Consider the following 14,268-nt stretch of genomic DNA (forward strand, 5'->3'; position numbering starts at 1 on the left):
GCAAACCGGTTGGACCGAAGAAACAATATTTTGCGCGCAAACAAGAGAGTGCTAGGAAGGATGTTGAGCGGGCTTTTGGTGTCCTCCAATCGCGGTGGGCCATTATACGGTGCCCGACACGAGTTTGACACGGAGATGATGTCGCGAATATTATGTTAGCATGCATCATATTGCATAATATGATAATAGAATATGAAGGATTTGCGGCAGAGCGCTGGGCACCGGAAGAGGGCGCAAGTACAAGTCACGGTGTTGCCTCCGCGCCGATCCAGATGGGCGTACCACGGAGCAATGAATATTTGATCCAACGTTTCACTGATATGCGCAGGACCACAACATATACCACACTCCAGGCCGATTTGATTGAAGAAGTTTGGGCACGTAGGGGAGGCGGCGCAACACCTTTGTGATTTTTGAATAGATTAAATTTTCGTTGTATAATTTTTCTGTACTTTAATACGACAAAAATTTAGTGTTTAATTTTAATTTCTTCACGTATAGCCGTTTTCTTCTAAGTACGTATAGTACAATAAATTTAATTATAATTGAATTAACATAAATGAAAAAAAGATTGGGGCTATGGCTATTAGAAGTGTCCACTATAATGGCGAAAACAAATTTTTAGGCTGTGGATAAAAAAATTAGGGTCATGCAAAAAAAAAGGGGCAAGGCTATTGGAGTGTCCACCGTGGACACTCTAATTCAGCTCATTCGAATGAGGCGTATTTTCGAACGGAAACGAGGTGATGTGGAAATGCGTAGGGGTATTTTCGTACATCCAGATAAAGATTCATCTCTTTCTGTCATGGCGGTGAGCCTGCTGCGTATACACTGAAAAAAGCATCGTTATCAATAAATGGGCGGTGAGCCTGCTGTACGTATACACTGAAAAAAGCATCGTTATCAATAAATGGGAAGTTACAATCGACTGATAAAATCAACAGCTTAACAAATTGATCAAACGGAAGAGACGACGATGTTGAGTTGGTTCAGAAAAGGCAAGAAGAATGAGGGCGGAGGTACCAGGAATGATAGGCCGCCGGAAGATGACTGCTGCCCCATTTGCTTCAATGAATTCCACGTTCCATGCCGGACTAACTGCGGCCACTGGTTTTGCGGCAAGTTTCTCTCTCTGCATTCCTTCTTTCCCTCTTTCTGCTTTCAATTTCAACTTTAAATGAAGAAGTTGTGATTTCAAATTTTAGGGTTTTGGTTTTTTTTGGTTGTTGCCTTTGTCTATAAAATGTGGGAGGAAATGATATACTACTACATATTGTTCAATTGGATATGTTTAGTCAGGAAAACTTGAAAAACATGATGTTGTGTTGTGATAGCTTTAGTGAGACTCTCTTTTGCACTTCTCATGTTTTCCTTTGCAATTGGTTTAAATGTCATGATTTCATCATCAAGAAATGGGATTACATGAGATCTTTGTGCTTTTGCAGGCGGATGCCTTCTTGGGCTTTTGAGATCCGTGGTGAAGTGCCCTGTGTGTGAATCCTGGGTATATAAACTTGTTCCCCTTTTACCTGCACTGGTTCAGCCCGGAAGAGAAGAAGAAGCTAGTGAGATCCTCGGGGAGATCGAGCAATTTAATACTGAAGACGAGGTCTGGTGGTTTCGCTTCTTCATGGCATGTTCTTTTGCTTAAGCTATAATGATTTCAACCATTGATATATAATCTTGTTCCCCATTCACTTGTGTATTGATTCAGCTAAGAAGAGAATTTGGTGAGCTCGATGAGCTCCTCAGAGAGAAGAAGCAAAATCGTGAAGACTCGATTGTATTTCGCATCTTCATGGTGTGTTCTTTTGCTGAAGCTATAATTATTTCAACTTCTTATGCTGATTTTACAGACATGCTTCACTCATAGAACTCCTTCGTTTCTATAAAATGGAGAATTATTCTTCGCTATTTGCCATGCCTTGGCAAGTTTCTTCAAGATGGATGTATCGAAATTGAATGGAATAGTTCACTGCTAACTGTTACACTGCATCTAATCTTGCTATCTGCTAATACAAGTCTCATTGTCATTTTACGTGCTTTTCTAATGGCTTTCTCTCTTGCCTATGAAACTGAATTGAATTGAGTTGTATGTTAATGTGATGTATGAGCTTGTGGCTTGGTTTTCAATCATTCATACAGATTCCAGATATATATATGTATATCTATTGGTCTGAGGCCTCCATGAAGTCAACTTTGATCTGCCTCTTTTCTGCTATTTCAAGACATTTTTTGGCTACAGTTAAACTAATTTCTGTGTTTCAATTTATTCTGCAGAAATATGGAGATCTGATCGAGGGCGTGACAAAAGCTCTAGTTTGTCTATTATGGTTTAGTTTTGTAAGTCCATTTCTATTTTGCTTCTCTAAACTCATGGTTATGCATATTTACAATTCATGATCTATGTCAGTATATCAGTGTTAGTGCACGAGTGCCAAAACAGTATGCATTCAATAGCAGTTTAAAATGAGATTTTAAAAGCAAAAAATCTGCAAATTTTGATAGCGTTTCGCCCCTCTAACATGTTCCAGTATCACTACGAAGAAAATGTTTTTTGATCCTTTAGCTTTCCTTCTAATCCTTGTTTGCAGGTGCTGAAACAATTTGTCAACATAATAATTGACTTCCGCTTGTGGCCAAATGGTATGTTCCTCTTCATTTCAGTTTAGACTGCATTGTATTATGGTTCTTCGTTTCAGCTTTATTTTAGTCTTTTGTAGTTTAATAAAAGCTACATGTTGAAAGAGCAAGTTCGTTGTTTGGCTACTTGCAACTTAATTTTTTTACAGAAGGGATGGCATTCCGACTGTGTCAAACGCTGAGATGTGCTATTGTTGTACTTGGTTTGATTTGGATGATTAGGCGACATATATGGGGATAGAATTTGATGCATTTGGCGGAATAGAATGGAGATCGACAATGGATTCTGTTGCAGGAAAATGTGTTTTTGTGAACATTCAAATGCTTCATGTGGATAGTGGTTTTCTGTCTTTCTTGTCCAACTGCAACTCCTCATTTGGAGCTTTTTTTAGTTGATTTCATCAATATATCTAATGCAGTAGACTTATCTTCTCTATAATACATGAATTTTAAGTTACTCTTAATTTAGTTATCATCAATATATCAAATGCAATAAAATATGATTTGTTGAAATTGTGTAAGCTTTCCATAAGGATGCCATGTTTTTTTTTTCTGAATGGTGTGCAATAAAATATGATTTAGTTATCATCACATACACTTTTTGGATATGATCATGAGCTAGTTTAGTTGGTTGGTTGGTTGATAGTTAACCGTTTCACACTTCATAATTGCAATTAATTTGAATTTTTGTTGTAGTAGTTCACAAGAAGCATAACCATTTACTAATAATTTAGCTGTAATTTAACTAATAATTTAGCTGTAATTTAACTAATAATTTAGCTGTAATTTAACTAATAATTTAGCGGTTTACTCACGTATTATCGTTTTGTAACGCGGATGGGCTGATATTTGTGATATTATTGTTGTTGTGATAAAAAAAGCCATACCAAATAATTCCCCTATAAAAATCAAAAGTATCTCAACATTTATATCCTTTTTAGGATTAAATCATGTGAATTAGTAAAAGACACAAGTAGAATATGAAAATTAATCAAAATAAGAGTAGATGATGAAACACCATTTGAATAACAAAGCATTGAGGAATTCCACTTTCTTGATAAATATCATACTCAGGTAGATGATGAGATGAGACAACCTTTATTTCCTAAAGTGGAGAACATAGAATTAAATGAAACACAGAAGCTAAAAACGAAACTTCCTCTACTTTTACTCTCACGATAACTTTTTCCCATTATTTATGTTTGATAGTGAGATTTCCATACCATAAAGAGGAGCCTCTTTACAGGCAATACAAATTTTGAGCTTTGCCCCTAAAAATGTGTAAATAGTTAAGACTGTATTTCAAACCATATACTCCCTCCGTCCCGGGCTACTCGCCCATTTCCTTTTCGGCACGGAGATTAAGGAATGAGTGTATAGGAAAGTTAAAAATTACGGCTGTAGGTGAAAATTTTTACTAAAAATGGAAAGAGTGCAAGTAACTTGAGACGCCCAAAAAGGAAATAAATGCAAGTAGTGTGGGACGGAGGGAGTACTATGTAGCAAATAGAGCAATTAAATATTTGTTATGTATATTTGTTGCAAAACGTAAGAAAGAAAGACAAAATAGAATTAAATATTTCAATAGTTTTCCAAAAATGGAAATATGTAAATTTGAATAGAAGACAATGGATTCATGTGAGTAAGAAAATAGGGTAGGGGTACTTTCGTACATAACAGGTATTTCCGGAAATGCGTAGGGGTATTTTCGTACATCAACAGAAAGGTTGGAGTCGTTCTGCCATGGCAGGATAGATGATCATCTCAATTCGTATATACTGAAAAAAGCATGATCAATAAATGCAAAATATACACAACTTTAACAGCCTGAGAAATTGTTCAAACGGAAGAGAAGAGACGGCAATGATGCTGGGTTGGTTCAGAAACCGCAAGAATTTGAGATATACCAAGGATATGCCGCCGGAACATTCACGCTGCGACCTCTGCTTTAATGACTTCCACTTTCCATGCCGGACTAACTGTGGCCATTGGCTTTGCGGCAAGTCTCTCCCTCTCTCTCTTCGTTTCTTTCCTCCTTCCTTTTTTTCTGCTTCTAATTTACTTGAATTGAAGAAATTGGAATTTTAAAGTTTAGGGTTTAGCAGTTGAGTTGAATGTGGGAGGCAATGAATTAGGTTTTATGTGTTTCTACGTCAATTTGCTGTCAATTAAGAACAAGATGAGCTACTTGAAGCATGCTGTTGTGATAACTTTTGTGAGACTCTGTTTTGCACAATGTGAAATTGGAATTTTAAATTTTAGGGTTTAGCAGTTGAATGTGAGAGGAAATGAATTAGGTTTTATGTCTTCCTTGGCCAAATTGCTGTCAATCCTGAATCAGTATGGAGAATAGTGATAGATCATACAAGATTGAGCTAGTTGAAACTGAAACATGCTGTTGTGAGACTGTTTTGCACAATGTGTGCTTCTTACTTTCCACTTGGTTTATTGTTTACTTAAATGCCAGCATTACATCCACAAGAAAACCTACTTATGGACTTATTATAAACATGAGATATTTGCCCTTTTGCAGGCACCTGCGTTCTTCAATTTTCGATACTCATGGATGATTTCCGAAAGTTCAAGTGTTCTAAGTGTGAATCCCAGGTATATAATCTTGTTCCCCATTCACCTGTACTGACTCAACCAGGAAGAGGAGTTGCTGAGGTCCTCGGAGAGATCCTGCAATTTAATGGTGAACATAAGGTCGGCTGGTTTTGCTTCTTCATGGCATGTTCATTTAATTATTTCAGTGCTTCTGTTTAGTCTCTCATACAAGACAATTGTTCACAATATGACATGTTTCTTCAAGATGTATATATCCAAAGCTTACTGTTATAGTGTTACTGATCTGATTATCTGCTAATAGAAGAATCATTGCCATTTTACATGCATTTGTAAGTTTCTTTGTCTTATGTTGCTGTCACTTTTACTTTAGGAAGAGCTACTTCTGTCCAACAGTTTTCTTTCTTGCGTATGAAACTGCACTGAATTGAATTGTATGTGATGTATGAGGATGTGCCTTGGTTTTCTCTCATTCATACAGATTCTAGAACTCTAGTTTCTAAACTGTCGTATCATTTCCTGTGACTCAAGTTATATATATATCTATTGGTTTGGGGCCTCCATGAAGTCAACTTTGATCTGCTTAGTTCCTGCTATTTCAAGACAAAAATTGGCCACAGTTAACTACGTTCTTTGTTTCAATTTATTCTGCAGAAAGAGGTAGATCTGCTCCAGAGCATGAGAGGAATGCCGGATTTTATGCTTGACAATTTGCCGTCTGTTTATGTAAGTTCGTCTCTATGAGCTTATTTTGCTTCTCTAACTCATTGTTACGCGCATTTACAATTCATGATCTATGCTGGTATATAAGTGTCAGTGCACGACTGCTGAAATAGTATACAATTATAGATGCAATAGCAGTATATACTGTTCAAAAATATACTGAAATGCAGGCATGAATCTGCAAAATTTGATAATGTATGAATACAAAGAAACTGTTTTTCGCTAATGCATTTGCTTTCCTTCTAATCCTTGTGTACAGACGCTGATACAATATGCTGACGCAGTATATGACTTCCGTTTGTGGCCAAATGGTATGTACCTCTTTGGGTTAGATTGTATCGTATTATTGTTCTTGTTTCTTTGTTTCCTATGCTAAAGCATGAAGCATCAACTTTATCTGACTCTTGTATAGTTTAGCGTAAGCTACATGTTTGAAGAGCAAGTTGGTAGTTTGGCTACTTACAGCTTAATTTGTTTGACAGAAGGGATTGAATTCCGACTATGTCAAATGGTGAGATGTGCTCTGCTTGTATTTGGTACTGTTTTCATGTATAGGCGTCGTATACGGGAATATTTGAGGCATTTGACGGGATAGAATGGAGATCGATAATGGATTCTGTTGCTGGAAAATGTGTTTTTGAGCAAGATTTCCAGAAGGATGCTATCTATGTTTTCGTGAAATGTCTTGCTATGCTGATGGAGAATGAAAACCATATACAATTAACAAAAGCTCTAGCTACTTTATTGAGGCTCTCTTGATCTCTCTTTTTATCTGTATGATCAGTTTCGACTGTTTACAGCTTCTTGATTGATATGATCATGGATTAGTTTAACTAGTTGTTAGTTACTCAACCATTTCAAATGATGTTGTTTAGGAGTAGTTCATGAATTCATAACCACACAAAGATAGAGTTAGAGCTAAATATATGGCGAATTGTGAAAAAATCTCAATAACTATATTATAACTTCGATAGTACTCCCTCCGTCCCGGGCTACTCGCCCCTTTCTTTTTCGGCACGGAGATTAAGGAATGAGTGTATAGGAAAGTCAAAAATGACGGCTGTAGGTGAAAATTTTTACTAAAAATGGAAAGAGTGCAAGTAACTTGGGACGCCCAAAAAGGAAATAAGTGCGAGTAGCTTGGGACGGACGGAGGGAGTATTATTCTGAATTGCCCCATTTATTTGTATTTGGAGGAAATTATGTACACTATAATTTGTGATTTATGATTTTGTTACAAATTTGACCCTCACTCACAAAAGTCCACTTTGATTAGTATGAAAAATTATAAGAATTTAAATGCTAAAGTATTTTTACTTTTAAATCATACAAAATTTTCCCCCAAATCTAAATATACATGTCAAACTTTTATAAAGTAAAATGAAAAAAGAAAATGTAAAACAAAGAAAAGGTAAAAGATGAATAAGAATTTGTATTGAAAAAGAACAAAAAATTTAAGTATATACTCCATCCGTCCCATTCAAGATGATTATCTTTCTTATTTAGTTTATTTTGTTCAAAATACCAATTTTTGTATATTTGAAACTACATTTATCTCTTCTCTTTCCTCATGAAATATTCAATCACTTTTTTTTCACTCTACTTAGGCCATCCACAACGCTGTTCCTATACCGTTCCTAAACCGTTCCTTAAACTACTATTTGCGGGCCCCACTGTACTTTTTTACTCCATTCCTTAACTAAGGAACGGAACCTGCAACCCTCCGTTCCTTAACCGTTCCTTAACCGTTCCTTAAATTACTATTCATTCAATTTCATTTTTTTTTATTTCCAACTCAATTCAATTAAAAAAATACACTTTAATAAAAAAAACAAACACACTTTATTAAAAAAAAACACACAACATTAAAAAAAATTACAACTTAAACTTAAAAAAAATAAAAAACACACAATTAAAATCCTAAAAAAAATAAAAAACACACAATAAAAAACACACAATTAAACGTGGGAAAATAAAAAAACTACTCCACCGGCGAATCATCCTCCGGAGGCGGTCGAGGTTTAGGGGGAGTCGGAAGGCCAAGTTGTGCTGCCATAGCAACAATTTCGTTCCACCAGGCCGTGAATTGGGCGTACGAGAAGCGGGAAGTGTCTGCCATTGTGGCGGTTATGTACGCCACCATAAGTGTGTCCGAGCCTCCCCGCGAGCCCCGATCCCGAGGCCGGCTGGCTTGATTCGCCTCGGCCCTTCCTCGCTGTAGCCGCCTTCGCCGCCTTCGTCCGTTGCGGCCGACGGCGCCCACGGCTGGATCCCCCGTATTCGTCGGGCGTTGGATACCCCGTACCCCCAAACACCTGCGGTTCACCCTCGCTGGCCTCACCGGTGTCACCAGACGAGTAGTTGCCGGTCGCCGTGTGCTTCGTGCGCTTTGAGGTTGAGCCCGAGCTCGAGTGGACACTGCCGGCCCACCTTTCCTCGCCCTTAACAAGCTGCCAAATATCAACAAATTTGAACTATAGACCGGTGTCCTGGTGGAAGGCGCGCAAAGCCGCCCTTAGAATGTCGACGCCCGAAGCTCCGCTTTGGTATTGCGCCGCTTCGGCCGAGTAGATGCCGCAGAATTTTTTGACCTGTACGTCGACTCGGCGAAAGTGAGCACGGAGCATTGTATATTTCCGCTTCCGGGCCCCTTTCGGCTTAGTCTGGTGGTAGACATCACAGACCTTTTCCCAGAAGCACTTGGCGGCTTGTTGATTCCGGACGATGGGATCGTACGAGACGGTGAGCCAGGCGTTGTACACCGCCTTTGTTTCTTCGTTGCTTTACGGATGCCGACCCAGATCCTCCGGTTCATCCTCCTGTTCCTCCTCCTCCTCCTCCTCCTCCTCCTCCTCGGCCGCCTCAGACGCAGCCCTGGAGCTTCCACCGCCTCGGCCTCCTCCCTGGGTGGGTGCAACGGGGATATCCTCCCGAATCTGGGACAATCCCTGAGAAGGCCGCGAGGCGGCGGGTCGAGCGTATGCATCCACATCGAAAGTGGGTGGTTGGTACCCACCCGGCGTCGCCGACCCCTGGGTGCCGGCGTCGACGAACTGGAACCACCAAGTGTGTTGTACATGGTCTCCCAATCGCCGAACGCGTTGAGATCCCACCCACCGGAGCCGCCACCGCCGTAGTTGCCGTCGCCGGACATTTTGTGAAGAGATTGAATATGAAAATTGGAGAGGAAATGAAGTTGATTTAGGAAGAATAGATGTGTAGTTGTGTGTGAAATGAGGATGAATTAGGAGTATTTATAGAATAAGAAAATAAAAATAAAAATTAAAAAAATTAAAAAACGGTATAAAAAAAACGGTAATATTACCGTTAATTTTTTTATTATTAAATCAATTTTTTTTAAAAAAATAATTATTGCATCAGCACGTGACGTCGCCCACTCGCGGGCCGGCGAGTGGGCGTCACGCACGACGCGGGGAGAGCCACGTCGCTGAAGCACGTGGAGGCACGGACGGTGCCGCGGGTCGTGCCGTCGGCACCCGACACGGCTTGGGAACGGCTCCTCGACGACACCATGCACCGCAACGCGTTCCGCTGTGAAGTCGTTCCGGTGGAACGGCCCGCGGAACGCCGGCGGCCCGCGTTGCGGGTGCTCTTAATCACACTCAACAACTTCATCCTATTAAAAAAATGTGACAATTTTGAGTGGGTTGGAGGAAGTATTCATTCTTCTTTTTTCAAATATGCTTCTATTTTCACAAGACCAAATTTAAATATGGATAATTTAGAAATTAATTTTATTTTATTTTAGAAATTGATTTTTATAAATAAGATTATTTATATATATTTAAATTTCAAAATAATTTTTTATTAAAAAATATTTGAATGGCTGATTAAATGTTAAAATTGTAGGTTAACTTACCTTTCAGTTCCAAAATGCTTTGAACCATAACCGATCGATATGAACTGTGATCACAGTAATGGCTGATCTATGCAGGTCACTTTCAGTTCCAAAATGCTTTGAACCATAACCGATCGATATGAACTGTGATCATAGTAATGGCTGATCTATGCAGGTCACTTTCATTTCGAATTGATAGTTAATCGTCGATCCAGTTCAAACCACATACCTCTAATTATTATAAACAATTTATTTATTATTTAAATCTAAAAACTATACAGTATAATTTTTGGTATATGTAATTTTCAAGAATTTTATTAATGATAGTTATTGGTATTTGTAATTTTTGTACTCTATAAATACCGTCACATACTCTAATCATTTCACGTTTTTTAATGAAATAATCGCTATGTATAATTTTATAAATTAATTAATAATTTAAAAATAAAATTTAAAATTAAGGCTGTTAATATTGTATGTTAAATAGAGTATATTTTGTAAATTATTTCATGTATAAGTGAATCTAAATACATACACTAATTACCAATTGTAGAATTTTAATAATCATGAAGATATATTACGGCCATCAGGCATCAGCCAATGTGAGTAGCCAATGTGAGTAACGCGTAGGGGTATTTTCGTATAATAATTTAAAAATAAAATTAAAAATAATTTTTGGTATATGTAATTTCCAAGAATTATGTACGGAAACGAGGTATTGTGGAAATGTGCAAGGGTATTTTCGTACATCCACAGAAAGCTTCAACTAGTTCTGTCATGGCGGTCAGACTGCTGGGAGTATACTCTGAAAATAGCATTGTGATCAATTATTGAGAATTTACAATCGACAAATATAATCAACAGCCTAAGAAATTGATCAAACGGAAGAGATGAAGATGCTGAGTTGGTTCGGAAAAGGCAAGAATTTGGCCGGAGGAGGATACAGAAAGGATAGGCCGCCGGAAGATGACTGCTGCCCAATTTGCTTCGATGATTTCCACGTTCCATGCCGCACTAACTGCGGCCATTGGTTTTGCGGCAAGTCTCTCTCTCTCTCTCTGCATTCCTTTCTTTCACTCCTTTTGTTTTCAATTTTAACTTTAAATGAAGAAATTGGAATTTCAAAGTTTAGGGTTTCGGTTTGGTTGTTGCCTTTGTCTAAACAAAGTTAAGCAGTTGAATGTGGGAGGAAATGATATGCATATTGCTGGATTGGATATGTTTGATCAGGAAAACATGAAAAGCATGATGTTGTGATAGCTTTAGGAGACTCTGTTTTGCACATCTTATGTTTTCCTTTATAATTGGTTTATTGTATTGCTTAACTGTCATCATTTCATCCTCAACGACACCTACTTATTGATTACAGGCAGCTGTCTTGTTCGATTTTCGAAGTTCATGGCAAATTTCCAACTGTGCAAGTGCCCTATGTGTGAATCCTGGATATATAATCTTGTTCCCTATACACCAGTAATGATTCAGCCTGGAAGAGAAGAAGTTAGTGAAATCCTCCGGGAGATTGAGCAATATAATCGTGAAAACGAGGTCAGGTGGTTTAGCTTCTTCGTGGCATGTTCTTTTGCTGCAACTTTAATTATTTCAAGTTTCAACCATTGATATATAGACTTGTTCCCCATTCACCTATACTGATTCAGCTAGGAAGAGAGGTTGGTGAGTTACTCGGAGGGATGAAGCAACATGATCGCCAACACAAGGTTGGGTTTAGCTTCTTCACGGTATGTTCTTTGCTGAAGCTATAGTTATTTCAAGTTCTTTTGCTTAGTAAATATTGGCATATGCTGCTTTTACAGAGAATTGAGAATAGGAAAGACAAGAACATTCTTGAGTGTATGCCATGCCTTGACATGTTATCCAAATTGAATGAAAATTTCATTGCTAACTGTTATACATAATCTAATCTGTTATCTGCTAATACAAGTCTCATTGCCATTTTACGTGCTTTCGGAAGTTTACTTGTCTTATGTCAGTGTCTCTTTCTGTCCAATGGTTTTCTCTCTTGCATATGAAAGTGAGTTGTATGTTAATGTGGTGTATGAGCATGTGGCTTGGTTTTCAATCATTCATAATTAAGGCCTCCTTGAAGTGAATTTTGATATGCCTCTTTCCGGCTATTTCAATACATTTTTTGGCAACAGTTAAACTAATTTCTGGGTTCAATTTATTCTACAGAAATATGGAGATCTGATTGATCGCGTGGATGTAGTGATGGATACTATATTTAGCACAATACGGTTTATTACTGTAAGTTCATTTCCATGAGCATATTTTCTTCTCTGACTCATTGTCATGCACATTTACGATTCATGATCTATGCCGGTATATCAGTGTTAGTGTGTGGTATAAAATACTGTTCAAATACCTATCTGCAAATTTTGATAGTGTTTCGCCCCTCTAACTTGTTACAGTATCAGTGTATCACTAAAAAGAGAATGTTTTTTATCCTTTTGCTAATGCATTTACTTTCCTTCTAATCCTTGTTTGCAGCTGCTGATGCACATTGTCCACACAATATATGACCTCCGTTTGTGGCCAAATGGTATGCTCCTCTTTGATTCAGTTTAGACCGTATCGTATTATGGTTCTTGTTTCTTTGTTTCCTATGCGAAAAGGATGAAGCATCAACTTTATTCGACTCTTGTATAGTTTAGTGTAAGCGAGCAAGTTGGTTGTTTGGCTACTTACAGCTTAATTTGTTTGACAGAAGGGATTGAATTCCGACTAGCTTACATGCTGAGATGTGCTCTGCTTCTACTTACTATTTGGATGAATAGGCGATGGTTGCGGGATCGTTTGCCTCAATAGAATGGAGATCGAGAATGGAGATCGATAATGGATTTCGTTGTAGGAAAATGTGTTTTTGTGAAAATTCAAATGCTTGTTGTGGATGGTGATTTTCTTTGTCTGGCTGCAACTCATCATTTGGACCTTTTTAGTCACTGATTTCATCAACATATCAAATGCAATAACCTATCTTCTCAAATAATGCATGAATTATAAGTTACTCGCAATTTAGATCTCATCAATTTATAAAATGCAATAGAATATGATTGGTCGAACCATGTTTTTGTGAAATGGTGTGCTATGCTAATGAAGGATGAAAAACATACGCATACAGTTTTTGGATATGATCATGGGCTAGTTTAGTTAGTTGTTAGTTACTTAACCATTTCACACTTTATACTTGTAATTTAATTTATAATTTAACGGGTTTTTCATATATTATCATTGTGTAACGCCAATATGCTCTTATTGGGGACGTTATTGTTGTGATAAAAAAAAAGCCATAGCAAAGTAGGCCCCTGTAAAAATCAGAAGTATCTTAACACTTAAATCATGTGAATTATTAAGACACAAGTGGAGTATAAAATTAATCAAAATAAGAGTAGATAAAACACAATTTGAATAACAAAACATTGAGGAATTCCATTTCCTTGTTATTTATCACAACATAAAGCTAGGATTGACAAGGAGGCCAATAAACGAAAACTCTTGGTTCTCCCACTATTAACACTTGTGGATATCGCTCGTATTTTCATAACCAAAAACAGTATCTCCAATCATTTACACTAAACTCAAACTCATTTTAGTATAAATGTGACATCAAATATGATTTACTCTAACTATTTACAGTAAACTCAAACTTAAAAGAATATTCACTATATTATGCCCTTTTTACTCACAAAATTTGAAAAATTTTAGATTTTGGTTTAGTGTAAACCTAAATATAGGTATTTTTTTTCTCAAAAACCAAAAGTTGAATTGGTTTTTTAGTACTATTAGAGCTAAGGGCATCCGCAGCGCTGGCTCGTTGCCAGCTCGGTCTCGTCTCGGCGAGACGAGACAACATCGAGCCAGCGATGCAGCCACTCCGTCTCGTCCCGTATCCCTCCGCCGAGAGCATGTTGGTGAGCTCCCGTGCGGTCGTGACGCCCACTCGCCGGCCCGCGAGTGGGCGTCGTTTATATCCGTTGAAAAATATATTTTTTTATTTTTTAAAAAAATTCCAAAAAAAATGAAAAAAATTCCCCCAAAAATACTAGCCGTTTATAGCCGTTTTTTGCAATATTTTAATTTTTTAAAGCCCCCAATCACTTCTATAAATATCAAATCATTCCCACAAATTATCCACCATAAAAAAACTCTCTATTCTCACTCAAACACTCTATTATTAGTATTAATTTAATATTTCAATGAAATATTAATTGAATTTGTTGGAAATAAAAATAAAAAATGAAATTGAATGAATAGTTAAGGGAAGAGATGGTTAAGAGATGGAGGGTTGCATGTGCAGTCTCTAAGTTAATAGATGGGGTAAAACGTGCAGTGGGACCCATGAATAGTTAATGGATGTGACGGTATTGAGACAAGGATGTGGATGGTTGATACACCCGGATTTTGCACGGCTTTAAGGCCATTGTTTGGTCTGTTTTGAATGTCAAAGTTGCATAACATATCCA

The 14,268-nt window shown here is 37.6% G+C and overlaps 3 protein-coding genes across 7 annotated transcripts; all 3 read left to right on the top strand.

The window, feature by feature from the left end:
- The first annotated feature begins 802 nt into the window (after window positions 1-802).
- LOC121760156 (E3 ubiquitin-protein ligase RNF170-like) lies at window positions 803-3,079 on the top strand. 5 transcript variants are annotated; one of them, XM_042155778.1, is made up of 6 exons: window positions 803-1,118; window positions 1,446-1,609; window positions 1,715-1,801; window positions 2,281-2,343; window positions 2,595-2,646; window positions 2,714-3,079. In XM_042155778.1, the coding sequence occupies exons 1-6, from the start codon at window positions 977-979 to the stop codon at window positions 2,743-2,745; spliced, it is 540 nt and encodes a 179-aa protein (XP_042011712.1). In that variant the 5' UTR covers window positions 803-976; the 3' UTR covers window positions 2,746-3,079. The 5 variants fall into 5 exon arrangements, with proteins under 5 accessions (XP_042011712.1, XP_042011713.1, XP_042011715.1 ...); XM_042155779.1 differs by having other exon boundaries at window positions 804-1,118; window positions 2,595-2,714; window positions 2,762-3,079; XM_042155781.1 differs by having other exon boundaries at window positions 804-1,118; window positions 2,724-3,079.
- A 1,291-nt stretch (window positions 3,080-4,370) lies between these two features.
- On the top strand, window positions 4,371-6,767 carry LOC121760041 (E3 ubiquitin-protein ligase RNF170-like). Its single transcript, XM_042155645.1, has 5 exons — window positions 4,371-4,642; window positions 5,177-5,349; window positions 5,863-5,934; window positions 6,191-6,242; window positions 6,414-6,767. Exons 1-5 carry the CDS (start codon window positions 4,444-4,446, stop codon window positions 6,524-6,526), a joined length of 609 nt encoding a protein of 202 aa, XP_042011579.1. The 5' UTR covers window positions 4,371-4,443; the 3' UTR covers window positions 6,527-6,767.
- A 3,814-nt stretch (window positions 6,768-10,581) lies between these two features.
- LOC121761185 lies at window positions 10,582-12,791 on the top strand. The gene is made up of 6 exons (XM_042156793.1): window positions 10,582-10,828; window positions 11,160-11,335; window positions 11,446-11,526; window positions 11,981-12,052; window positions 12,296-12,347; window positions 12,513-12,791. The coding sequence occupies exons 1-6, from the start codon at window positions 10,681-10,683 to the stop codon at window positions 12,611-12,613; spliced, it is 630 nt and encodes a 209-aa protein (XP_042012727.1). The 5' UTR covers window positions 10,582-10,680; the 3' UTR covers window positions 12,614-12,791.
- The last annotated feature ends 1,477 nt before the right edge of the window (window positions 12,792-14,268 follow it).

This window comes from Salvia splendens, chromosome 13 (genome assembly GCF_004379255.2).
Source record: "Salvia splendens isolate huo1 chromosome 13, SspV2, whole genome shotgun sequence".
Taxonomy (NCBI): domain Eukaryota; kingdom Viridiplantae; phylum Streptophyta; class Magnoliopsida; order Lamiales; family Lamiaceae; genus Salvia; species Salvia splendens.

Coding starts and splice junctions, on each gene's coding strand:
- LOC121760041 (XM_042155645.1), top strand. CDS start 4,444: ATGCAAAATATACACAACTTTAACAGCCTGAGAAATTGTTCAAACGGA. Junction 5,935..6,190: donor ACAATTTGCCGTCTGTTTAT/GTAAGTTCGTCT, acceptor CCTTGTGTACAG/ACGCTGATACAATATGCTGA. Junction 6,243..6,413: donor CTTCCGTTTGTGGCCAAATG/GTATGTACCTCT, acceptor TTTGTTTGACAG/AAGGGATTGAATTCCGACTA.
- LOC121760156 (XM_042155777.1), top strand. CDS start 977: ATGTTGAGTTGGTTCAGAAAAGGCAAGAAGAATGAGGGCGGAGGTACC. Junction 1,119..1,445: donor CTGCGGCCACTGGTTTTGCG/GCAAGTTTCTCT, acceptor GTGCTTTTGCAG/GCGGATGCCTTCTTGGGCTT. Junction 1,802..2,280: donor TTGTATTTCGCATCTTCATG/GTGTGTTCTTTT, acceptor TTTATTCTGCAG/AAATATGGAGATCTGATCGA.
- LOC121761185 (XM_042156793.1), top strand. CDS start 10,681: ATGAAGATGCTGAGTTGGTTCGGAAAAGGCAAGAATTTGGCCGGAGGA. Junction 11,527..11,980: donor TTGGGTTTAGCTTCTTCACG/GTATGTTCTTTG, acceptor TTTATTCTACAG/AAATATGGAGATCTGATTGA. Junction 12,348..12,512: donor CCTCCGTTTGTGGCCAAATG/GTATGCTCCTCT, acceptor TTTGTTTGACAG/AAGGGATTGAATTCCGACTA.